Raw genomic sequence first — 27,058 nt, forward strand, 5'->3', positions numbered from 1 at the left:
TTTCTGTGGCTTGAGCTCTGCCCTTGGTTTCAAAGAAGGGCATGCACGCACCTTAGAAGTGAACGGAGCCCAGCTCCACAACGACACAGAGGGGAACTGAGAGCGCCCGAAAGTTTCGTTAGCCTCCAAAAGGAGTCTGGAATAACTTACAAGCATCCCGCTGAGGACGGGTTATTATAATGGATTAATAAAGTGCAAAACAGGTTAAAATAATAAATTCCCGACATTTTTTAAAAAAAAGGCCAGTTATTTTTTTCCCCCCGAGCCAGTTGAATAGCAACCGGCAAAGGAAAACCTAAGTATAGATACAATTCTAGAGGGATTTGCTTTTATAGTGCATTACCCCACGGAAGATTGGTATCTCTATGTGGGAATTGAAGAAGGACATAGACCAAGTACCGGTGCAAGGGAGTGAATGGCTTTGTTATTGAGCCAGATGTTCATAGCTATTCATCCAGATGTTCCTTGACTTTCCCAGAAAGCCCGAATTTCCACACCAAGACCTGCTGTTTCCTCTTAGCTCTATATGGAGAGGGTTTCATATTTCTCTGTTCTCCTTAAGATTTTTTTAAAAGAAGGAAGCCGCAATGACCCAATCTTTAGGGGTTTGGATGGAAGCTCCTCACCTCCTGGCTCTAAAGGAAACCCAGCTGCTGCCCCTCCAAACCCCTATGACTGTTGGCATGAGAAGTCACGAAGAGGGTGTTTCGGCCTGAATGAAGATCACCAACAATCATTGTGAGGTGTCCTTAGAACATCAAAGATTCACTCCTTGGTCTGCAGCCTTCCAGGTATGAGCAAAGCAGGAGGTTAATTTCGTGTCCTACATCATTAGAGGAGGAAAGATGGCTTGCGGGCTATGTTCCTGCTCGTGGGCCAGTGACCTCCAGCCCCCCCCCGAGCTGAAGAACGAACGATGAAGCCCATTGAGAAATAACAAAACCAACCAACCAACCAAGTTTTAAGCTCTTCCCCCAACGGTCGGCCATATTCGTGACTGACACCTTCCGGGCACTTACTGAATTACCGTCCGGTTTTACTGCACATGCGGCATAGAGTGGTCGGGGGCCTAGTTGTTTAAGTTCACGCGGCTGCCTGGAAAGAGAGGAGGCGGTGGCGGTAAGAGAGGCGGAGGGACACTCAGCGCATGAGCGTGCACGAGCGCCAAGGGGTGCGGGTGGGAATGTGGCGTGGAGTGGAGGGGCGCCCCGGCCGTCAAGTGAGGTGAGTCGGTGCCCGGAGGCGTGGAGAGAGCGAGAGCGCTGGCGTCGCTGTTGTTACTGGGATCGGAGGCTCCGGGGTTGCTGACCCGGAAACACTTCTCTTTGTGGGCCTTGAGCATGTTGGAGAACCTGAAGCGCTGCCCACAAACGTCGCAAGGGTAAGGTTTCTCTCCTGTGTGTGTCCGGCGGTGGCGCTTCATGTTGGGCCGGCTAGTGAAGCTTTTCCCACAGATCTCACAGATGTATGGCTTTTCCCCTACGGAAGAAACAAAAGGGGGTCAGAACGGCCGAGAGTGGTTACCAAAGCTGCTGTGCTAACTCATTTTTAAAAGCACCATGTACAGTACATTTCCAGGACTGGTTTTTTTTTTTAATCCTTAATTGTTTCAAGACACTATACATATAAAAATTCATGTTTTGACACCTGCTTTAATTCTGCCTGCCAGAATTCAAGTGGCATTACTGTAGGACTCCTGTATCCATGGGGGATTGGGTCCAAGCACACACACCCCCGTGGAGGCTGAAAGCCGTGGATAATAAGAAACACTATACATAGAATGGTAAAAGGGGAAAATCCAGAAATATGTATTTTTGCCTGTATTACATGAACTGGTCACTAGAGGGAGCCAGTGACTATGCTATGGATTCTTCAACAACAAAAATAGATCGCATGGTCTCTGGCTCCCTCTAATGCCCAGTTACAGAAAATACATCGTGAAAATACTTATTTCCAGTTTCTTTCTTTTAATATTTTTAATATTTTAAGACTGTAGATAAGTGAAACTACGGAGAATGATCCTGCGGATATAGAGATCCTACTGTACTTGTCTGCCTGAAGAGAGACCAGCTTCCTGCCAGGACTAAGTCAAACTATTCTCCACCTATGCTGGGGATTCTCCTGTCTTTCAAATAACCCACTGCCTCTAGTTACCATGAACTGCTTTCTCAAGCAAATGTTACTTCTCAAGAATTTAAAACAAACACTTGGATGTTTTTGAGAATTCAAGAACATTCAAAGGCCACGACTGTCTAGGGAGACAAGATAATGCCTGTCCACATCTACCATCTGGACTGATAAAGTGTAGACTATAACGGCAAGACTCTTATCGTTTCAACCTTGTATCACTGTGTTGCTTTCTTAAATCCTGTGCCCCTCATATTAAGGGGCACACACTAGGATACATGAGCTTGGAAATATTAATGTGTAATATTAAAAATGCTTGTTTTTGCATTAAACGGGAAGCGAGGGCTCAGATGACCTAATCTGTCCAAATTAATGTTGTGTAATTAATGTTAAAGTACTGTTGAAATGTTGCTATCCAATTTGCTTTTAAAGGATGATACATATCTGGGTCATATCTTTGAGTTGAACACACACACACACAATGGTTGTTGTAGGTTTTCCGGGCTGTTTGGACGTGTTCTGTGGGTTTTTCTTCCTAATGTTTCACCAGTCTCTGTGGCCGGCATCTTCAGAGGACAGGAGTCAGAACTCTCTTTGTGCTCTGGTGCAATTTGTGGGATAGTTGAGCATTTATAGCTGTGGGATCAGCTTTTGTCCTTTTCAGGAGACTAGGTGATTATGGTGATCAGCATGTTTTTTTGTTGTGTGTGTATTGTTGTGATAAGGGGGTGAGATGATCTGTCACTGTGACTGATGGGTGTCGTTAGCTGGTCTTGTGTGTGCAGTGATCACCAATCCTTGTGGCTGGGTAGAGTTCGTTGACCTTCTTGCAGCATGTATTTTTCAGTGCTGGGAGCCAGGCTTTGTTGAGTTTTAGACTTTCTTCTTTTTTGTTGAAGCTCTGCTGGTGTTTGTGGATTTCAATGGCTTCCCTGTGTAGCCTAACATAATGATTACTGGTGTTTTCCAGGACTTCTGTGCTTTGAAATATTATTTCATGTCCAGCTAGTTTCAGGACATGTTCAGAAAGTCTAAAACTCCACAAAGCCTGACGCCCAGCACTCCCAGCCTGGCTCCCAGCCAAACAGCCCGAAAAAACCGACAACAACCATCAGATCCCGGCCGTGAAAGCCTTTGAGAATGCACACACATTTCCAAACCGACGTGCATCTTTTATAAACCAAGGGCCACTTTCTAGTAAAAGAGCAGATGAAAAAGGGGAAGCAAGGGGACGGAACGAGGGTCCGGGCTGCGAGCAGGTAGCCCCCTTACCGGTGTGTGTTTTCATGTGCTCGTCGAAGTACTGCTTCATGTTGAAGTCCTTCCCGCACCACTGGCACATGAACTGCTTGTGACCGATGTGGACGCTCATGTGGGACCGCAGCTGGTACTTGTACTGGAACCGCTCGTTGCAGTTCTAGAACGGGAAAGGATGCTGTTACGGGAGGCAGGGGTGGGAACCCGAGTCACGGGACGTGTGGCCAAGTCGGACTGAAGCTGCACCAGCGACTTAAGACTAAACTTAAAGCTGTTGTGTTGTTGTTTCCCCCCCCCCCCCGTGACTCAGACCTGACTTATGGCTCGGAACCCACCCACCCCTCCTAAAGCTTGTTTTTAATAGGGACTCGGACTCGAGGCTTGGGATTTGGTAGCAAAGACTCAGTCTCGAACTCGGGACTCAGGTCCAAAGGCCTGCCACTACCCCTGATGGAAAGCAAAAGGGCTGGTGGTGGTGGAAGGCTCGCCTGAAAGAAGGGAGAACGCGGACCCACCACCGATCAGACCACCGGATCGTTTAGATAGGCAGCTCCGAGTTTTGTCCACAAGGAGCTTGGCGCCCTGAACGTGGTTTTTTCCCCACCCGTCTGCATTTCATCTTGAAACAGCCCTGCGAGGCAGGCCTGGAAAATAAGCCCAGATCCATTCGTGAGTTTCACAGCTGAGGAGGGACTGGGGCCTAGGTCATGCTCTCCCCAGCCATGGTCCCACAACCGCTGCACCCACGGGCCTTATCCTGCTGCTAATGAGGGACGGTCTACCCACTGGTTCCTCCTCCTTTTCCCGATAGTTGAATCTCAGAGCTAACACCTCACTTGCTACACCTCACACTGGATCGGGACCGCACCAGGGAGTAAAATCAAAGAACTGTGGAGCCAGAAGGGCCCTCTGAGGCCATCCAATCCAACCCCCTCCTCAAGGAAGGGATTCAAATCCAAGCAGATCTAAAAGGGGGTAGTTCAATTTTCTCTTGAATGCCTCCAGCGTTGGAGGGCTCACCACCTCCCCCTGCGGTCACGGGTCCCATTGTCGTACTGTTCTAACAGTTGAGAAGTTTTTCCTGATATTCAGCCTAAATCTGATTTCCTATAACTTGAGCTTATTGTTGCATTTCCTGCGCTCTGGGATGATCGAGAACAGATTCTACCTCTTCCTTTCAAGTATTGGGTTGAAGCTAAAGGTGTAGGGGGTCCGAGCCAAATGATGCCCAAACCCTTCCCCTTAGCACCTTGCAATTTCCAAACAAATACCTGCTCTCACCTCACATTTAAATGGCTTTTCCCCGGAGTGCTGGAGCGAGTGAACCTTCAACGACATGCTTCGCTTGAAGGACTTCCCACACGTCTCGCAGGTGAAGGGCATGTCCTTGGTATGTGCTGGAAAGCAAGGCGAGGAAACGCGGTTACTGCGGCAAGCTGTTCCCAACAGGAGTAGCAAAAACCCCGGGGTGAAATTGCAGAATACACCGTTTCAGACAGTGGTTGTGGAAGACCGCCAATATGAATCTCCTCCCGTGCGTGCCTGTAGAAGACTAGCTGCTCAGAACTTTTCCCCCCTGACAAGCTAGCTTTCTCTGTGCGGGGATTTAAAAGTTAAAAACTAAAGATGGGGAAAAATGCACGAGATCATTCTTTGTGAGGTTCTGCCATGGGGCAATCTGGAGAGAACATGAAGGCTACACAGAGTTTCCCCCACACCCCAAGGTACAATAAGACTATGACCCCGTTTCCCTGAAAATAAGACTTAACCTGAAAATAAGCCCTAGTAGGATTTTTCAGGATGCTCGTAATATAAGCCCTACCCCCAAAATAAGTGAAACCCTGACCTCCACCCTTGGGCAGCAACCAGAAGAAGATGACATGACTGTCTTTGAATAAATGTAGATGGGTTGTACACGGAAAAAATAAATCATCCCCTGAAAATAAGCCCTAATGCGTTTTTTGGAGCAAAAATTAATACAAGACCCTGTCTCATTTTCCGGGAAACGTGGTGTGTAAGAGGCTATAATAATAACCCTGTGCTGTCAAGACAGTTCTGACCTCTGGCAAACTTTTCCAGAATTTCACAGGCCCAGAGAACTCAGAAGTGGCTTCCAATTTCCTTCTTCTGGGGGCATCTTGGGGCTATGCAGCCGGCCCTAGGCCACCCAGGCTGGCTCTTCTGCGATGCAGAGAAACTGAACCCCAATCTCTGGCTCCACAGCCAGGAACCAAATCCAGCCGGCTACCTAGCACAGTTTTTAAAAGCCACAGAAGTGGCTCGTATAAAACATGCTGGAGCAACATAACTAGGTTACATAAACAGATCATAATCTGTTATAAACTAAATCAGATTTATAACCTGTTCCAATTTGCACCAGATTATAGCCCGGGCAAGCTGTTCCGATTCTTGCAAAATGAGCTGAACCCTCAAGAGAAGGCAGCCTCCGGACAACGTTTTAGCACGACATCCTGAGAAAAGCAAAATCCAGGACCGGTGGCTTCTCAAGCAAGAACGAGAGAGAGAGAGAGTTGCAGGATATATTTGCAGCAACAAAGAAGAAAGCTGGATTCGTTGCAGAGGTGTAGGAGAATCTATGGGAATCCTCTTTTCCCACAAACATCTAGATTTCCAAGAATGCTCTCATGGATCATGACATGAAAGAAGGCAGAGGAAAGTCCAGTCGTGTCCGTCTCTAGGGCGCGGTGCTCATCCCCGTCTCCGAGCCACAGAGCCAGCGTTTGTCTATAGACAGTTTCCGTGGTCACGTGGCCAGCGTGACTAGACACGGAGCGCCATGACCTTCCCACCAAGGTGGTCCCTATTTATCGACTGCCATTTTTACATGCTTTTGAACCGCTAGGCTGGCAGGAGCTGGGACGAGCGACAGCAGCTCCCTCCGTTGCGTGGATTTGATCTTTCAACAGTGGGTCTTCCGACCTTGCAGCCCAGAGGCTTCTGTGGTTTAACCCGCAGCGCCACCACGTCCCACTACCCTCCAAAAAAACCTTCGGAAAATGAGCTTCTGGAAACTTCCACTGTCAGATTGCAGGGGAAAATGGCAGGTCCCGGGTAGCGGACATGCCATGTGTTGCCAGCCACCCCACGCATCCATCAAACCAAGCTGGGAGACCCAACACCCTCCCAGAGAACATGGCTGACAATTCCCCTGACCCACCCTCCCTGGTCATCATCCTAGCAGGGGCCGATGGGAACTGTATTCCAAAACATCTGGAGAGCACCGCCTCCGGCTGCACCCGCTCCCGGACTCCACTCACCAACCATGTGCTTGCGCACATGCGCCATGGTGTAGAACTTCTTCTCGCAGATCTCGCAGGAGAACTTCTTCTCTGCATAGCCGTGGACAATCTTGTTGTGTTCGTGGAGCGACCAGAGCTTCTTGAAGGCTTTCCCGCACGTTATGCACTGCAAGGGAGAACCACCCGAGCATTACTGGGGGTACAGGGGGGCAGAGAGTAAGGCCCGTTCGTGTATGTGTCTCATGCACTCCCACCCTAGACAAATACCATAATTTCTCCCCCAAGCCAACAATGGCCAACATTCTGCACATCATGCAAGCATTTTCTTAAGTTTTGGTTCATTTCTTGCGGGTAAAAAACCCCACCAGGATTCTTCAGGGGTCCATGCAAATTTCCTTATAAATTACACAGTACAATTTTGGCCACTAAGTGACAAAAAAAAACCCTCTCACTTCTTTCAGCATTCAGTTATAAAACACAAGCGGTTCATTAAGAAATTAAACCTCTTCATTTTTTGAAATGATACCCCGACTCTTGTTGTGACTTTTGTACTATACCCAAAGTATTTCCCCTTTTTCGTTTTATATAACATTTGTCTTCCAGGCCAGCATTTCCCAGTCTTGGGTAACCGAGGCATTCTTGGACTGCAACTCCCCTGGAGGCCACCCTGTTAAGGAAGACCTGGGGGGGGGCAAAGGGAGAACTCAGCTGAGCCATGCGTGCCCTGACACCCCCCCTATAGCAAAGGTGGGAACTGTACAGTCCAGGAACAGAAGCACACAGCACCCACTCTCTCTCCCTGTCCCCAAAATAAGGTAAAGGTAAAGGTTCCCCTTGACAATTTTTGTCCAGTCGTGTTCGACTCTAGGGGCCAGTGCTCATCTCCGTTTCCAACCCATAGAGCTAGCGTTTTGTCCAAAGACAATTTTCCGTGGTCATGTGGCCAGCACGACTAGACACGGAATGCTGTGACCTTCCCACTGAGGTGGCATCTATTTATCTGCTCGCATTTTGCATGCAAAATACCTCTTTATACCCCCAAAATACCTCTTTATAAAATCACACCACTGGAATTTTGGTAACCATCCGCTGGGGAGGAAGAAATATTTAAAAGCAAGCCTTTGTCCTGCTTCAGACAGCTTGCAACCGCAGAGACGGGACCACCCATTTGAAAGCGAGCCTGTTCTTGCTCTAAAGGGCTTGTAGAGCTCAGAGGCTGGATTTCAACGAGAGGTTCCTAAAAAACCCATTCCAAGCAACCCAACGGCTCGCTTCCGTAAGGTTCCTTCCCCAGCGGCTGCCGGGTTCGGGCAACGGGGTGGGAAGAAAACGGACCCTCGGGGTCTCAGACGTTACTTACCACCCTGCTACCTCTGGTAAGCTAAGTTCCCTGTCGGAACTTGAGACGCCATAAACGTTTGGCCCGGCGGAAAAGCCCTCACCTGGATGTTCTTCTCGCAGTCCGTCTGGTGGTGCAGGAGCAGCTCGCTCTCCAGGAGAAACCGCTTGCCGCACTTGTCGCAGATCTGCATGCGGCTGTGGGTGACGTTCATGTGCTTCTCCAGGTACCAGCGGTTGTTGAAGACCCGGGGGCACTTCTTGCAGGGGTAGTGCTGCTTCTCCTCCAGCTTGACCTTCGGGCCCAGACTCTCCTGCTCCTTCTTCCGCTTCCGGCCTCTTTGGTCTCCCCCTTCCTCCTCAACGTCCTCTTCCTCCTCGGCCGCCCCTTCCAGCTCTTCCACCGTCACGGCAACGGGGGGAGCCTCGTGGGACTGGGCGGACACGGCCGCCTTGGGAACCGCGGGGGACTTGCCGCCCGGACCCGACGTCTCCCGTGGAGTCTCGGCCACCGCTCCCTCCCCGTCGTCCTCCTCTTCCTCCTCTTCCTCAGTGGTCTCTTCGACATCCTCCTCTTCCGTGTGATCTTCTTCCTCGTCCTCCTCCTCCTCTTCCTCCCCGGCGTCAGCCTCCTCTTCCTCCTCTCCTTCCCCGTTTGCTTCCTCTCCTTCTTCCTCGATACCGCGTCCTCCTTCTTCGGGCCTCCCGATCACCGTGGCGAGGGCAGCCGTTGGGTCGCTGGCCGCGTTTTTCCCCTCCATCCCCTTTGAGACGTTGAGCGTCTGGTTGTTGAGGTTGACTTCCACGATGATCTGCTCGCCCCGGTTGTAGGAGCCTCGGCTCCCCAGGTCCACCTCCGGTTCCTCCCCTTCCACTTTGCACATGGGCAGGCTGCCCTCTTTCTCCTCCTTGTAATACTTCTTGCCGGCTACGGCCGGGAGGTTCTGCCCAACTCCGTGAGCTGTACCGTCCTCCACCCGCACCGAAAAGGGGTCATTCCCTTCCCGGGCGTAGATCTTGGGGTGAGGAGGGTCCACCTCTTGCTTGATGTCACAGTAGTACTGAGACGGGACGTTTTTCCCACAGCCGTCCGGCGGCAGCGCCATATTGCTGGCCATGGCCAAGCTGAGAGACCGGGTCTGGATGAGGTCCTGGCAGGAGGAGGCGATGTTGGTCATCTGCAAGACGGCGGCCGCGTTCAGGACGTCCTGCAGGTTGGACCCATTGACCAAGAGCTTGGAGGTGTAGATGAAGTTCAGGATCTGCTGGAGCCCTCGGCAGGTCAGGGCTTCCAGGGAGAGCTCCACCCGCTGAAGCTGCTTGTTTCGGGTGAAGAGGGAGTGGAAGAAAGGGCTGTAGGCGGCGAGGACTCCCTTGTGGGCCGGGAAGACGCTCTTCTGTTGGGCCAGGACAATGTCCACGTCGCACAAGTCGGGCTGAAACAGGCGCTGCTCGTTCAGTCTGTCCATCAAACACGTGAAGTGTAGCGCTACATCCTCCACTAGCGAGTACTCTGCCGTAGGATAATCAGTCGTCTTTTCGACTATCAGCTGCCGGAAGAAGAAGAAAAAAAGGGAGAAAGATGGAGAAGAACTGCATGAAAAGCCAATCCCCTTGCCTTCTTCTCCCTCCTGACCCCATCACCCTCCATGAACCAAGAGCGTGCTTTAGCGCCCCGTTGGCTCCTTCAATCAGGACCACACGGGGATTCGGAAGGACATTCCCGGTGGCCGTCCCTCCAATGGCTAGTGGGGATCGGCCATAGCCTGTGCCTGTGTGACCTTGGGAGAATCAACATCAGATGCCACTCAGAACAGCAAACAGGGGGAGAGGAGCGCCAAGAATCCGAATGAATCAATCAAATTTTCTCACTCAAATTCATCCTTGCGGCTGGACGTGCGGGAGCTACTTTGGGCTGGAGAACGTCCGGGACCCAAAGTCGAATCTGGGTCCCTTTGGGGGGCTTTCTGAAGGGCCCTACTCCACTTCCCCAAGATCCTGCCCCCGGAAGATGGTCCAGCGGGACCTCTCTTCCGAAACTGGTTTTGGCCACATCAAATTGAAATATGCTCTCTACTCTGGAACCAAGACCTGGACAACCTAAATCTAAGCTTTGAGAGAAAGTAGCGGCTGGGTCCAGATAGTCACCAGGTGGAACAGGATCTTGCCCCAAAGAAGCAACTCCTTGATGGGCGAACTACTGGCAAAGGTTAAACCAGACCTTAGCGTCTTTCCCCTCTATCTGTTCTCAGCATCCATACATTCGCGCATCATTTTGGGGGAAATAAGTGACGCCCAACCGACGCGAATTGTATTCGTAGAATTATGGAAAGGCTGTAAGTTTGTAGTGGAAAGTCGTGAACCACGACTAAGGAGACGTGGGTTCAAATCCCCGTTCGGCTGCGGAAACTCACGGGGGAGAAAGGGGACTCTTCCTTGGACATCCCACATAATTTGAAAGCCACTGGAAGTGAGAAACAACTGGACAGAACAGAAGAACCGCTATGGTTCATAGTCTGACAGCAGTGGTTCCCGTCCTTGGGTCCCCAGATCTTCTTGGACCAAAACGCTCAGAAGCCCCCGATGGCCAGGATTTCTGGGGGTTGCAGTCCAACAACATCTGGGGAACCGAAGGCCAGGAACCACTGTCTTACGGGGGGGGGGGAAGCAATCCACATTACAGCACTTCCAAAAACATCTATAGAACCCCACACAGGGTTATAATTTTGACTAAAAGAAACTTAATTCTGCAGTATATTTTTCACCTGTGTTGGCTCAGGACACCTTTTAATGAACAGCTGCACAAAGAGCATCCATCCATCAACAAGCTACATGTTTAATGGAACCTCCTTATACAAGACCATTCTACCTCTGAATGCAATCCTGGGGTTAGACCACAGGGGGCAAGATGCTTCTTTCACACACTTGCTTCCGAAGGCAGACGGGCAGTTTATGAGCACAGGGAACCTGTTGGCCAGGTGCCTTCATCTTTCCCCTATAGAAAGTAGAAATTAGCCTCTGCCACTAATTTCTACCCCATACACGACGCAAGAGGTTGAGCCTCAGGGCACCCAGAAACCATACGTGCAAGGCACACGTGAAACACAGACACACACACGGCATCTGGAACACACTGCGAACCGTTATGGGGCAGCCACCACTCCATCAGGTCACAGCAGAGAAAGAGGAGAAAACTGGAGCCACTTGTTGGGAGCCTGTTTAAGGACCCATCCTACTCCTTGAATTGTTTCTAGCTGGCCATGACAACAAACCAGTACACTAGGATCCCTGTATCCACAGGAGATCAGCTCCAAGCCCCACCCACCCCCAAAACACAGAAAAAACACGGAATGCTATTTCAATAGTGAGCACTATACATAGCATGGTTTCGGGCTCCATCTAGTGACTGGTTTTGGTAATGACCGCATGGAAATCTATATACACATATAGCATACTCTCTGGTTCCCACTAGTGGCCAGTTCTGGTAACATCACCATTAAATATATATTATATAAATATACATAATATATATATTTGGGGATTTTTCTTTTAATATTTTCAGGTCATGGATAAGTAAATCAGCGGATATTTAAGAATGGGTGCCTTGGTTCATTCTTTTCCTCCTCCCTCCTCCTCCCTTTCTCTTTCTGTGCCACGACTTTTAGACTGTAGTCCTAAAAGCAAGGACTGTCTTGGTGTAAAACAGAAAACCAGACCCACCAACAAACTAAAGGTCTGCATCACACTAATAGGGTTAGCGCACATGGCACGCTTAGGGTACCAGAAACACAACTGCACTCACAGCTTAAAGCTGATCTTTTGTGGAAATACTTTTTTTTTTTGAATGCCCTCAATTTCTATTGGGGGGGAAGCAAGCAACCCTCAGATGTGAGGCAAGGAGAAAGTTGGGGGGGAGGGGGAATACGACCGATCTTCACAGAGAAATTCAGGAAGCTATCACTCAAAAGATCATCTTGGCGTTAATTACAACTCATTAAAATCGTGACTCATTTGCTGTGTGTTAAGAGCGCTCATTAGGATGAGTTAAGGCGCACACTCTAGTAGCTACAGCTGCCTTTTTTTTAACTCCTAGGGGGCAATGCATCACCTTCAAAACTTGACAGAGTCACAGGGAAGAAGCTGTCGAAGGAACCACCTGCCAACGGGACAGCCGTCCTCATTCTTACGCCAGGAAGTGGGGGGGGGAAGTTCTTCGAGGGAGGAGCGAAGGGGCTCAAAAGCGGATCAATGACGTCCTAGAAGCCGCCCGAGGAAGCCAAAGCCACCTTCATGAGGTTTGCATCCAGATTCTAAGAAGCTCATGGGTTTTGTGGGTGTAGGACAGTGGCCCGTTTTGAAAACTCCCCAATGCAATCCAAGGCTGTAGGGACACAGAAGCTGCTGTCCAGATCAAGGGAAATACTTTAATGGCACCAATCCTTACTCCGCTCTGGGTCTGTGCCCATTCCTGAGCATCGCCGTTGAAGCAGGATGCATGCAAGGCGGAGCTTAGAATCACAGAATCGTGGAGTTGGAAGGGGTCTGTAAGGCCATCAGGTCCAACCCCCTGCTCAAAGCAGGCATCCCAAATCCAAGCAAACTGGAGAGATGGTGGTCTAAATTTCTCCAGCATTGGAGCGCCCACCATGTCCTCCGGAGGTCACGGGTTCCATTGTCGTACTGCTCTGACAGTTAACCTTTAAAAAGGACATGACGACGCCTTATCGGCAGGATCAGTATCCACCGATTCACTTATCCACAGCCTGAAAATATTAAAAGAAAAATACCTTTCCAAAGATGAATTTGCCAGAACTGGCCCTTCGAGCGCTCCAGAGACCAAGCGATGGATAGAGACCACTATTAAAATCGTGTTCCTTATAATCTGCATTTTTCAGCATCCATGGGGAGAAGGCTTGGAAGAAATCCTTTGCGGTTACAGAGATCCCACTGTAAAGCATGGAAAAATTTTTTTTCCACCCCCCCCCCACAGCTCCCAAAATCCACCACCCAGCACAGGGATTTCATAGTCCAAAAAAGGAACTTCTCAACCTTCAAGCAGGAAGGTAGGACTTGCGCAGGTAAGGAAAGCTGAAGCTCACGTACAGCTTTGACTTGAATGGAACTGTTTATAAGCCAAGCCTGATAAATAGACCTTCGCCTAGAGATGGTCCCAGATGGGAATACTTGCAAGAGAGGAACCTGAAGCAAATCAGCCATGGATGAGACCGGCAAAGGGATAAATCCTCATGCTTGCAAAAGCCATGTAAACAAGCACCCATAAACAGGTCTCTTCTCTCTGTCTTGCACGACCTCTTCCCCTTCTCTTACTCCAGCGGAGCACAGACCATTCCAGGCCACCTTATCTGTCCGATTCGCCCAGACGTTTTTGTAGATTTCACCCTGCATTACCCCTGGAATTCCCCAGCCCATTTGTCATCACAGTCCAAAGGACTAGAAACTTGTTTCTTCTTTTAAAGAGTTAACACTTTTAAGAGCCGCCTTCGGTGCCCTTATTGGGAGAAAGGCGGCCTAGACATTAAAGAAAGAAATAAACACTGCTGTTCAAATTCTGCATGCAGGCGGGACCCCATCCCACGTTTCAGGAAGGGAACCATTTATTAGATGACTCAGGCAAGCCGGCAGCCCCCTTGCACACTTAAGCCAGCTTTTAGGACCCCCATGGTTGATGCAAGAGAACGATGTTGGCACGATAAAGCCTCTCAAACTTCATTGCATCATCCAAGCCTGATCCAAACTCTCTCCCTTGTGTCTTGGGAACGCGAGAGAAATGCATTTTTTTCCTTTCGCTTCTCTGGCCCGTCTCTCTCCCCTCTGCCCGGTCACGCTCTTCTGCGCAAGCTCTGGTGCCAACTCAATCCGGCACCAGGGGACCAGATTTATTTTCCGGGGGCTTGCGGATCGGGAGGGAGGGGAAGGAAAAGCATGATCTGACGAACCAGATTGGACAAAGGCAGGCCGGAAGGAGGAGAAAAAGAGAGAGAAAGAAAGAAAATGAAGTTATTAAAGCCATCTGTGGACAACGCAGGTGGCTGCCAGCATGAGGTTACGAAACGAGCCACATCACACAAACCGCACTGACCCATCGGCGCACAAAAAGAAGTTTGGGCCAAACTGAGATGCCTCTGAAGGAGGAGGAGAAAGTGGGAGGCGAGCGAACAAACAGGGCTTCAAACCATTCCAGCAAGACTTAGCTCGGCTGCAGGGGTGACCAATTGACTGCTATTACAGATTCCATTCTTGAAACAAACAAACAAACACTGGTTTACGAAATGTGGGATATTGTGCTTCCCTACCCACAATTTTAAAAAGCCAAGAAATAGCCCGAGAGGGCTGCACAATACTGTTCTGCCAGCCGGGAAAAGGATGCCAAGCTTTACCTGGCAAAGGGCAGCCTGAATGTGGAAGACACCCATGGCCGCAGTCAAGATGGTCTACCGGATCCCCTCTTGTGCTCACTACCATTCACAGAGGGACACAACGCCAAGGAAAAATCCCAGAAGCGGACTCCTTTTTGGCCATCCGTCAACCCCTTCTCACCCAAACACAAAGCAACGGACACGGTGGTTTTTCAAGAAGCGTCAACGGTAGTAAAGAAAAGGTAGCCTTGTGAGTACCCTTAATAACAGGGCATTAGAAGCTGAAACCACATCAGTGCTCCAGATCTGCACAACTCAGTAACTAGACTTGCCAATGAAGGTCGGATTTACCTCTCCCTTTCGCTTGTTCTGCGTTTTAATGCTGAAGCTTTACTGCTGAATTCCTCTCTGCCGTGAAGGTTATGCAGTTATTTAAGGTTTAAGTGGGCATATGAAATAACAACAAGAAGGGAACCATTTATTAGATAACTCAGGCAAGCCGGCAGCCCCCTTCCACACTTAAGCCAGCTTTTAGGACCCTTAAAAGGAGGAAGAAGAAGAAGAAGAAGAAGAAGAAGAAGAAGAAGAAGAAGAAGAAGAAGAAGAAGAACAACAACAACAACAACAACAACAACAAGTAAATGAATGAATGAATGAATGAATGAATGAATGAATGAATGAATGAATGAATGAATGAATAAATAAATAAATAAATAAATAAATAAATAAATAAATAAATAAATAAATAAATAAATAAATAAGGCACTATTAAATTAATCCCAATTTGTAGAAACCCTTCCCATAGTTTTCGAATGATACAGTGCGCAGCAACGATTGATCGTCCATCCTTCCGGGGGTGCCCAAGGTTGTACAGGTTGGCACCTCTCCCAGCGCTGCGGGCGAGTGGAAATCCATGCTTTTCTGGGCAGCCTATGGAGATGCGGGTCACACTGCCCGGTTACAGACAGCATACCCTAATCATGGGCAGTTTGCAGGCCAACGGCTGAAATCTAGCCACAAGTCACAATTAGAGCAGGCTGAACTCATGGAAATTTTACACCGGGGTGGGCTTACCTAACCCACATGGATTCAATGGGCCTCCTCTAGTTGCACCTTTGTGTCGATTTCAGCCATTATGTAAAATCGCTTTCGACCAGAGGTCGAGAGAGGCTCCGGCAATAATCCTCATGCCGTTTCTTCATGCGCATGGTTTTACCCGCGTCTCCCCAAAGAGGAGCCCTAGCTGATCAAAGCCCTTCCTTCCTTACAAGTAGACGTGTCACAACAGTGGGATGCCCGGATCGAGAAGCACTGCCTTGGACTGCTCTCGGAGGCGTTCAAGGTTTCTCTCCTCCCTCTTCAATGCATGCTTTTCTCACGCTCCTTCAGGCCCAGAAAAAAATCCTTACGGTCCTCCCAAAACCGCTGCCCGGAGGAACATCACGGCAAGCATGAATTCACTGGATGCGCCGGTCGCAAGCGCGTGGCGGCTGCATCATCCCTCCGCCGAGCCAGAGCTGAGACTCCCCTTGCTTTGTTTGCCGTATTTTAATTTGCTATTCCTAAGAAACGGGAGGAATCGATTCTTAATCAGAAGGGACGCCCAGAATAGCAAACCTTCTTGAGAGATTTCCAAAGAGTATTTGCATTACACCTGGAACCGAAATCCTGTGTGTGCCCTATTTATTACAACATATTAACTGGAAAAACTACTTCTTTTTTTGCTATTTCTCTCAGAATTCCCCAGTTCTAGGAACTGTAGGGTGTTTTTTTTGTTTAAGGAACAATGGCAGACTCGGGATCCAAAGAAAAAACAAACCCATCTAGATCCTAGATATGAGTGTGGATAATTTTTCACCGTGAAACAGGAACTGAGATAGATGGAGCTTCCATTCGGGAGGCTGGCTGAGCAGCTGTTCCGTTTTTCCATCCTCAGGGGAGTTTGTTTCCTTGATGTGGTTAAGAAAAGGGATTTTTTAAAAAAAAGAAAGAGGGAGGAAAGGATGGGAAAATAGACGGCAGCCGTGAATTGGAAATAATGGCACCCCGCCGCCATTTTAGAAGCAAGATAAATGCATGGTAACACTCTTGACAGGATGTTTAAATGTGCAGAGAGGTAGAGGCATCAGGATTTAGCACCAAAAATCCTAAATCGGTATTTTGTGACCTGGGCAGCCCAAAGTCAAAGCAGATGAGCCATCACCACATTATGCACACAGCACAAATTTGGGTGAAAATTCGGTGAGTCTGGATCTTTTTGCAAGGTGCAGCCGTATTTTTATGAAACACACACAAAGGTGGTGGAAAGTACCCCTAGAAACTTGCCACACACACACACAATGCATTGTGAGAATTATTTCAACGGCACCAATTTGCACTGAGGGCTAGAAACTTGCGCTTTGTGGTCACTTCCCGGGGCCATTCCCCTAGGCCCACATCACGTAAATTCTAGCTTCCTGCAGGAGTTTAAAAAGCTGGCCGCCTAGTTTTCTGAACTGACCCGCTAACCTTACATGCTACCTCACCTCCCCCTGTTACTAATAAAAGACACATCTTTGCACCTTTACAGTCATGTACACGGACGACATCCCCAGGAAAGATGATAGCTAGACCTGGCTCACCAACACGGACAAGATGAAACGGTTCTGCTCAAAGGCTCCCATGACTGGATACCGTCCTTCAAGAAGGATGCCAAGAAACTGGAACAAGATCAGAGGAGGGCAATGAGGATGATGCTTTTGAATTGTGGTGCTGGAGGAGACTCTTGAGAGTCCCCTGGATTGCAAGGCGAACAAACCTATCCATTCTGAAGGAAATCAACCCTGAGTGCTCACTGGAAGGACAGATCCTGAAGCTGAGGCTCCAAAACTTTGGTCATCTCATGAGAACAGAAGACTCCCTGGAAAAGACCCTGATGTTGGGAAAATGTGAGGGCAAGAGGAGAGAAGGGGAGGACAGAGGACGAGATGGACGGACAGGGTCATCGAAGTGACCAACATGAATTTCACCCAACTTCGGGAGGCAGTGGAAGACAGGAGGGCCTGGGCGTGCTCTGGTCCATAAAGGGGTCACAAAGAGTCGGACACGACTAAACGACTAAACAACAACTAGTTGTTACTCATTACACTGAACTACAACTTTGTAATGATTAGTTACGACTACTACTATTTATTTATTTATTTATTTATTTAATTTATACCCCGCCTATCTGGCCCACCGGACCACTCTAGGCGGCTAGTACTAGTTATGACTACTACTTTATCCCTGAAGTAACTAGTCAGAGACTCTTCCTTAAACAGAGGCCCAGATAGGTTTCCTGATGTAATAATTAATTAATTACTTAAACTTCATCTCCAGAGCCGTCACTCGACTGAAATGCCCACCATGCCTTCCTGGGGGAGATGGGCCAGCTGAGATCCTCTCAGATTGCGTGTGTGGCTGATGGGTTCACGTGGCCCGCCCCTTGAAGTGGCCTCGGGCCAAGGGGCAAGAGGAGGGAAGCTGTCAACCACTGGAAATCCCCGGAAATCCCCACCCCACCCTACCCCCGGGAAGGCTCCCTTTTTTTGGACAGAATCGATTCGACAAGCGTATAATTCTAATCCTGCTTTGCTGATAAGAATGGCATCGAGGAGACTTGCAATTAAACAAAACACACACAATTAGAAGACGAAATAAATCCATGCACGCCAAAAGATTTAAAGGGCAGAAGCAAAGCTCAGCCCCGCCGAAAGCCAGATCTGAAAGGGGAGGAAAAACATCCCTGTGGGTTCAGAGCAAGACAACGGATCTTGGCCTTCCCCCAAAGCTCGGAGGCCTTAAACGGGGGTCCCCGGAGACGGCCGCAGCCGCCAGAGGGGCTTATCCCGGGCCCGGCTGCTGTCCAGCTTCCCCGTGGAGGCCAGGGGAAGGTCGGCGGGCGAGCGGATTTTGGAGACGGGCCCGTTAGAGGGTTTTATAAGAGGAGCTGCCTTGGTAAGGTTTCAAAAAAAGGGGGAGAGAAACAACGGCTATAAAAACAGGGCTGGTGGCAGGTTTATCCGCTACTTGGAAGGAACCAGCCTGAAAACCAGGTTTCTTCTCTTCCTCCACTGACCAACACAAGATTCCCATCACTGGGGCGCCTCGGCCACGCTGCTCGGGAAGAAGGCACGGCGCAACCGGCAGTAGAGGGTAGTGGTCAAGGTTTCAGCCTTGTTTCAGCCTGACCCTGCCTCTCGGGGTTGCTGCAATGATAACCGCCCAACTTGGCATGGAAAAGTGGGCAACTCGGTGACCTCCAAAGGTATTGGACTACAAGTCTCATCATCCCTGAACTTCACCTGCCCTGGCTCGTACTGAAGGGGGAACTGCAATCCGAAGCATATGAAGCTCACCACTGGGTGGGGGGCATCCTCGCTTTCCACCCATGAGGCTCAAGGTTTTGCGCATGTCCCCGCCTTTGCTTCACAACAGCCCTCTAAGGTAGGACGGACGGAAAGAGAGCAATTACTGCACAGTCCCCCAGGGTGTTCCAGGATTCGAGGAAGGACTTTGAACCACTGTCTTCTGAATTTGTAGCATCACGGCGCTTTCAATTTCCCTCCCGCCGTTGTGCAGGCGAACAACCGGATTGATTTTTTTTTTTAAAAAAGAACTTCCCTACGGGCTGGACTGTATGGCAAATTCTAAAACGCTATTAATTCCTTTAAAAAAAAATACGAAAGGCAGAACATGAATCTCTCCCTACCACCCTCAAAACACTGGGCTTCTTCCAAAAAAAAAAAATCCATTACTTGCCGGCAGACAGAGAATCGTAGAACAAATGAGATGGAAGGAGACTACAAGGCCCATTATGCTGGGAAGGGTTTGAAGGCAGCAGGAAAAGAGGAAGACCACCATCTGAGACGGATTGACTCTCTAAAGGAAGCCACAGGTGTGAGTTGGCAAGAGCTGAGCAGGATATTTTGAAGATCGCTCATTCATGGGGTCACTGTAAGTCGGAGGCAACCTGACAGCACACAGCAACAGCAACAGCAACAGCAACAGCAACAGCAACAGCAACAGCAACAGCAACAGCAACAACAACAACAGAAGTGTGCAAAGAGGATACAAGGCCCTGCAGACCCCCAAAGACACCCTTTCCCACGTGAGTGACATGCAGGTTTCCAGAGGTGTGTATTTGTGGGCTGAAACTCCCAGAATCCTCACTGGGGGATGCCTGGAGAATTCTGGGAACTGGGAGCCCAAAACCCCTAAACAGCATCCTCCTAGTAAGCATGACATGTGAACCACAGTGACCAACCAAGGGTGGTGGCTGAGCTTCCCGGCCAAGGAGTCTCAATCTTACGAAGCCCAAAAAGAACCGGGTCTTGCATTTGCAAAAGTCCACTTGTAATTCCTCTGTGACAAACTGCAGACTGGGTTCACAAGCTAAGAGAGGAAGACGGAGGAAAAGAACAAAATGCCCTCTCCCCCCCCCCCCCCCGGCTGAAAAGTGACAGCACTTCCATCCTTCAGAGCTGGGGGGGGGGGGGAGAAACTGCGCTGACGCATTTCAGGCAGAAGCCTTTGACGAACGCTCCATGCGTTGACACATTGAGTTCACAGGCGAAGCGGCATCGCCCGGCATCTCCTGGCGCAGATCGACGGGGCAACCGGCCCGACTCTTACGCAGAAAACAACCCGTTATCGTTTCAGCCCCGGAAGCCCTTGGCTTGCCAAAACCTCCTCTCTCCTCAGCAACAGAAAGATCCGAGCAGTGACTCCAAGGATACGCTTAGGTTCTGCCCTTCTCAAAGGCGAGCACATGTCTTGAGACGTCCTCTGTCCAACTCAATGATTCTATTCTATGACTCTCTGGATCATGAGGTCCAGCCCCTGTCAAGGACGCACTGTGGGGAACCGAACTCACAACCTCTATGAGTACTAAGGACTACACCAGATGGGTCAAGGGTTCTAATTCTGCATCAGGTAGCACCGTCTGTTCCTAGAGATCCAGGGCCCTGCCGGTCCTTCCATCGGTCTCTGCCTTGAAACTCATCGCTGGCAGCCACCATCATGCTCAGCGCCGTGTTAATTCAAGCAAAATGATGATTGCGTCTCCCTTTTCCAAAAGCTGGCACTTGACTGCCATTTTTCTGAAAAGGGCTCCAATTACCCAGTGTGTTATTAAGGGCACAACGCCACGTCCCCTGCAATCACATAATGGCACCGTTTTTTATTTAAGGCAAGGCAAGAAGGGAGGGCAAAAGAGCAGTGGTGCAAGGTAGCATCATTATTGCTTAGCGTTCCCACTTCCCTTTCTTAGGCGGCCGTTTTAACATGAACCTCCTCCCTTTCTCTCTCTCCCTCTGTTTTTAACTTCGCAGGAATTTGCTGGCTGCTATTCATACACATCAACAATGCAGCTGAAAGGGACTGCATTCTGCAAGTGCCATTAATCCCACGGCCTGCCCAGAAAAGCATGTTATCCTGGCACGGACGGGATTTAACCATTCTCGGCAAACCCCCAAACTCCCACCGGTTAGACACCAAAGCCGGCGCTGTGTCTGGAATGGAAGCCAGGACCCACCGAGATGGACCAGCCTACGAAACCGTCGCCAACTCTTTTCTTCACTCCCAAGACTGGGAAAAATAAAGTCTCCAGAAAACCCCATTTCTCCAGGACAAAGACCCCTAAATTCTCCTTGTCTGCAGTCCCAGGCAACATCGGAAGGCAGGTGTTTATTCTTCATTTCGTGACCATGGTTTTTCAAGTCAGTTTTTCTAGCCCTCCGGTCAATTGGTCAAAGAATCTGAATCTGATCCCAACAGAAACAAAAGGGCACACACCCACCCCCGGAAGGACAGTCCGTCGTTTCCTGCAAATTTCCAGAATGCAAACATTAAATGAAAAAGCCTGCCTTCAACCAGGGCGTAGACGGTTGGGAGACTCACGCCACCAATTACTGCTCCATCCGCAACTGTTTCACACACACAGAAGGCGAGCATATTCGGAAACAGTGGCTTAGCCCAGATTTCCCCCTATGCTAATTTCCCCTAGCCCCCCCCCCCAACTCACCCACCCAAAACCTTTAAGGTTGACTCACCCACCCCACCTTGTCAGTTTCAATTAGAGATGGGCACGAACCTTGGTTCGTAGGCTCGTGCTGGTTTGTACACAGGTGCCACACATTCCCTTCTCCCGCCTCCCCAGGCAACGACCCACTCGCCCATCGCAATGGGCTCCTCGCCTCCTCTTCTTCTTCGGCTGTTCAGCCAGTCCCTAGCAGGAGCACAGGTTTGCCTGTCCTGCCTCCTTGTCTGAGTGGCGAAACAGGCAAGGAGGTGGAGCAAGGAAGCCTGGGTTCCTGCCTAAGACTGGTTGAACATTCGAAGAAGGAGAGGAGCATGTTCCGACTAGTGAGTGGGCTGTTGCCTGGGGAGGCGGGAGAGGAGAGTAGCTCAGGCCAGCCAATTTGTGTGCACAAACTGGTACGGACCTCCAAACTTTGCATTAAATCAAAAAAACTTTGTAACCATGGCCTGTTCCTGGGAAAATCCAGTTTCTCCCCCCCCCCCCGCTAGCGCGTGGGTTGCAGCTATGCTCAGAAAAACCCAGAGCATGTGCGCAAGTGTTGCCATTGTCTTTGTTATGCAGAAAGCACCGGAGCTTCGACCCTATAAACCCTGGGTCATACACCACTGCCGATAAATACCTGCAGTCCAAACGCCAGCCTCCGGACAGTCAAAACCAAAGAATCACCAATGCGCATAGAGATAATTCTGGAGAGGGTGGCCCCTTTGTGACCCTCTAAGCCAGGACAGACTAGCCATAGGCTTCCAAGGCCTGGGCTTCGGGGAGGATCCGGATTCTAGTCTCCACTGAGGCATGATACATATTTTGTGATCTTGGACCAGTTACCTGATCCGTAAGAGGAAGGAGGAGAGTCACACAGGCCGCCTTGAGCTTGAAAGAGGTGGAATATAGATGCTGACTAATATAGTGGAAGCCCCTTTATCTGCAGGACTAGTATCCACTGATTCATTTACCCACGGTTTGAAAATATTAAAAGGAAAATCCCATAAATATCTATTTCTAACCATGAAGTTACCAGAACGAGCCACTAGAGAGAGCCAGAAACCATGCTATGTATAAGGTTTGCTATTACAATAGCGTTCGCTATAATCTGCATTTTCCAGCATCTGGGGGAGGAGGTCTAGAACCAACACCACCACCCCCGCCGCGGATACACGGGTCTCACTGTAATCGGAAACTTGCATCATCGATAGCCAGCATAGCCCAGCGTGGAAAGATTCCTGCAGGATCTGGAGATGGAAAGGTCTCTGTTCCTGACCCAGTAGCACCCTTGACCTCAGAACGCTTTTTGAACCCATCCTTGTTCCTCCCCAGACGTGAGCGAAGCCGTCGGAACGCCTTCCCCGGTTCCAAGGATGCTGCGTTCTTGCTGGTATCTTGCACATGCCCAAACCGCTGGATCTCTTGACAGATAGATGCTCTTCCTCCCAGACAGTCATTAAAAGCCACACAAGCATTGCATTCAATGGGTTGATGGTGCCACTTGGCATAGGCCAAGATGCCCCGAGGAACTACGGGTGCCCACTACAATTCTCCTATGCACTTCCTGTTCCTCTCAGCCTGGCCTTTGCAGGAGGACCTTGCTTAGCTTGCATCCCTCATCCCAGGACGAAGAAATCTACACACACCAAAAAAAAACCCCATTCAAGACACTCAAGCCTCTGTTTAAAAAATAAAAACAAAACCCACTCCAGAGAGCCAGTCTTTAAAGGAAAGGCTTGCCAGAAGAGAAAAGTCTTTTATCTGCTTGCGGAAGGCCAGTCGAGAGGGGGCCAGGGTGGCCTCCAGTGGGAGGGAGTTTCACAGGCTGGAAGCCATCACAGAGAAGGCCCTTTCCCGGGTCCCCCATCAGATGTACCTGTGAAGGTGGTGGGATCGACAGAAAGGCCTCCCCGGATGATCTGAACCCCCCGAGCAGGGTCATGAAGGGAGATGCTGTCCTTGAGACAGATCGAGTGGGGCGTAAAACGATCATCCCATTTCCAAGACGGATTAGCCAGACGATTTCAAGAACGTTGGGTACCAGGTACAGAATGCAACTGGGGATCGACAGAGTCTATGTGAACCTGGGAGGTGCCTTGTAAAAGCATCAGCCTCCTGATTCAACCTGGATCCATCATCAATGCATCCCCATTTGTTCCACTGCAAGCCCCATCCTCCCTGGCCATGCCTGCTGTGGCTGATGGAGGAGGTAGTCTGGAGGGCCACACATTCCCTATATTCCTTGTTCCAGGAACAGATCCACAAACGTCATCCTTCTTAACACCAGAGAAAGTGTTGTCATTCAAGGGAGATGTCCACCCAATTCCCAAAAATAGGTTTGCAATAAAGAATCTGATGTGTAGAATCTTGTGCTTCCCGCCTCTCTCCTTCACAAGATTCCTTCTGGGGAGACATGGCAGGCTTGCAGATCCCTGGGGGGGGAAAGGCCTCTAGGAGCCAAGAGGGCAAAATCAGGCAAAATCCAAAGGGCGGGGGGGGGGGGGAAATAAAGAACATTACAAATTTAAAATATTAATAATAATAAAAAGAGCATCCGGGGTATTGGGAAAGGTCAATGCATTTTTTCCCTAAGGCAAGAGACACAGAGCAACAAAAGACTGCTTTTTTTTTTTTGGAACTACGACTCCCAGAATCCCCAAGCTAGTTATAACCCAACACACACACACAAAAGTAACTTTTTTTGAGCTTGAAGCGTATGCTGGCATCTGATCTTTTCCTGCCCTTGAGGTTTCCTGCAGAGATACTTCCAGGATCCCCCTTCCATTAGGGCTTCCAGATCTTCCCACATCTGGATTTACAAGCTTTCAAATCCATGGCGAGGCACCAGGATGGGAGATGTGGGAGGGGGGTAGAAACCCCCCAATTGCAAAAAGAAAAGGACGCGCCCCCCCCCCCATCTAAGCCAGGTTTCATTCTGGGTTTGGGTGTGTTTTTTTCCCCGCAGGCATGTTTCACAAACCGCCCCAGCACCCCATTGGAATATATCGATATCCTGTATCTCAGATCCATCACTTGCTAATTCCAGATGTGGGCGAACCTTTTTTTTCCCCCCATGCAAACGTCACTGATGTGCATAAGGGAAGCCAGACTCCCCCCCGCCCCCCCGGAGGCAGGACAACCATCCCAGTCAAGTTGTAGTGATGATGGTACCGGGTGACCTAATCGCTGGCCATGGGCATCAGCCCAGAGATGGAGGAATTTTAACTCTTTGCAGCCCACGAGGCAGCCACTGTCGGGTCTGACGTCCCGTTGGCATCCTTGTCATTCCCCCCCCCCTCCAAAGGGGGAGACCACAGTAAATCGCATTGAAATCCTCTTCGCCCGGCCATTCTGCAGGGGGGGGGATATATATAGAAATGCACCCGCACGAGCCTGCTTGCCCCCCCCCCAAGATCACATCTTGGAAGTCATTAAAGGAAGCCAATTAAAAGAGGGAGGGAGGGAAGCATTGCAAGGAATGGGGAGAAGTTGCCCATGCAAAAGGGGGGGGAGGGGAAAGAGAAAAAGAGGGGGGAGATGACTAAGAGGAAAAGATTAAGAAGAGAAAGGGAAGCGGGGGGTGGTGGGGGGGAGAAAGAGAGAGACAGGGCGCCTCTCTCTCCAGCCCTACCATTTTGATGCCAACGTCTCAGGTCACATGAGCCCCGTTGCTCTTCTGCCTGCAGGGCGGTTGTGATCTCCATGAAAATATTCGGGATTTAGGGTGCCCTTTTTGGAAAGTGCATCTGCGCCCCCCCGTCCCCCCCCCCCCGGCTTTGCTTCTGATCTTCCTCCTCCTCCTCCTTTGCAGCGATTGCTGCTCCTCCTCCTGGCTTTTTGCACCCGCGGGCTGCTGGGCTTCCTTGCCCTGCCGGCCTGCTTGCCCCCTCCCCTCCCCTCCCCTGGCCTGCCCGGGCGGGGGCTTCCCTTCCTCGTCTCCCCCCCCCCCTCCAGCGCCCGCTTGGCCCCGCAGGAAGGAGAAGGAGGGGCAGCAATCCAGGCCCGGCGGAGCGGGGCCACTGCGCCTGCGCGGGAGCCCTTTAAAGCGCCAGCGCCTCCGAAAAGGCTCCCCTCCCTCCCTCGAGACTCGGGTAACGGGAGTTACTTTTTCGGGACCCCCGCCTTCGGTCACGTTCCGGGTTTTGGAGGCGTTGCGCTTTTGTCTTTGGGCCAGAGCGGTCCGACTGGAGTCGCCTCCCAAGCTTGGGGGAAAGTTCCTTTCCCCCCCCCCAAGCTTGGAGGACGTTACTTTTCAAAAAGTAACTTTTTTTTCCGGGAGCTGGGAGGATTGACGGCCGCACGCTTCTTCTCCCCGTTTCCAGACTTGGAACTTGGAAAACTCGGTTCATTTCTCGCTCTGTATTCCGGTACCTTCGTACACTTGGAAAAGTTGATTTTTAAAAAAAAGTAATTTTTCCGAGCCTGGAGGCTTTTTAGAGCCACAAACCTCTCCTAATTGCCGGACTTGACTTGGAAAACTTGGTTGCTTTTTTGTTTTTGTTTTTTTATTATAAAACTTTTTTTCCAGCCTCATTGCTTGGAAAAAAAGTTTCTCTTCCAAGACCGGGCAAAGTTACTTTTGGGAGACTCTTGGAATGTCTCTGCTTCAGGGTTTGGGAAAGTTGCTTTTCGGGAGTCCGACTCCCAGAATCTGATTTCAGACCCTGGAAAAGGTTTTTTTTTTAAAGTACACTTCCCAGAATCTTCTGAGAATTTATGTAAATTACTTTACGTATTGGGCAACAAAAAAACCAAGAGTCTTCTGGCACCCTTAAGTCTAAGGCATTTGTTTCAGCTGGAGGTTTTGTAAATTGCTCCTGGATCTTACACCCCAGAATTGCTCCCATCCTCTTGCTTGGGAAGATTTAATTTGGACCTAAACCTCCAAGAAACAATGAAGTTCCCTGGCTTGGACAAATTACGAATTTTTGAACACAAACTTCCACCTGTTTTCCCCTCCCTCCTTCCCGAACTTGGATGAATTGGTTCTTTTGGACAACTGTTCCCAGAATCCCCAGATGGTCTGGGATTTGTAGTCCTAGAGAGTTCCAAATTTAAAGGATAAAAGGGAAGAGGAGCCAAACAGGACTGGCTGGATGTTCGCTTCCTTGCGTGGGAACCTCTTCCGAATGTCTGTGACTCAGTGCAAAAACGAGCTAACAGGATCACGGAATTTAATGTGCTTCTACACCTCCTACCCTTTTTTCTTGACAGAGAGGAGAGGGGGAAAAAGAGAAGATCCTTATCATCTTTAAGCCCCCCCCCCCCGGATTTGGCAGCAATGGGCTCAAAAGTTAAAGGAAGCCAGATTTTGATTGAATCTCAGGAAAAACTTGCTGTTAGAGCAGTATGACAGTGGAACCAGTTACCTGGAGAGTTGGTGAGTGCTCCAACACTGGAGGCATTTAAGAAAAACCTAAGATAATCACCTGGCAGATATGCTTTGATGGTATTCCTGCCTTGAGCAGGGGGTTGGACTTGATGGCCTTAGCAGCCCCTTTCAACTTGATTATTCTGATTCTCTGAAAATGCTTCCAACCCCCAAGCCCACCCCGCCACTCAGTGAATACCTGGCAAGCTGGCAGACATACCCCGAACCTATCAAAAGGGTCACCACTAAATGTAACGAGCGCATATCAGGCATGATGTTAAACTGC

General features: G+C 49.8%; 1 protein-coding gene across 1 annotated transcript; it reads right to left on the minus strand.

Moving 5' to 3' along the window:
• Positions 1 to 236: 236 nt before the first annotated feature.
• On the minus strand, positions 237 to 25,259 carry ZBTB47 (zinc finger and BTB domain containing 47). Its single transcript, XM_073002804.2, has 6 exons — positions 25,033 to 25,259; positions 8,087 to 9,532; positions 6,663 to 6,810; positions 4,666 to 4,781; positions 3,400 to 3,544; positions 237 to 1,479 (listed from the first exon to the last, which is right to left on the minus strand). Exons 1-6 carry the CDS (start codon positions 25,033 to 25,035, stop codon positions 1,070 to 1,072), a joined length of 2,268 nt encoding a protein of 755 aa, XP_072858905.2. The 5' UTR covers positions 25,036 to 25,259; the 3' UTR covers positions 237 to 1,069.
• Between the last annotated feature and the right edge of the window lie 1,799 nt (positions 25,260 to 27,058).

This window comes from Pogona vitticeps, chromosome 6, assembly GCF_051106095.1.
Source record: "Pogona vitticeps strain Pit_001003342236 chromosome 6, PviZW2.1, whole genome shotgun sequence".
Taxonomy (NCBI): Eukaryota; Metazoa; Chordata; class Lepidosauria; order Squamata; family Agamidae; genus Pogona; species Pogona vitticeps.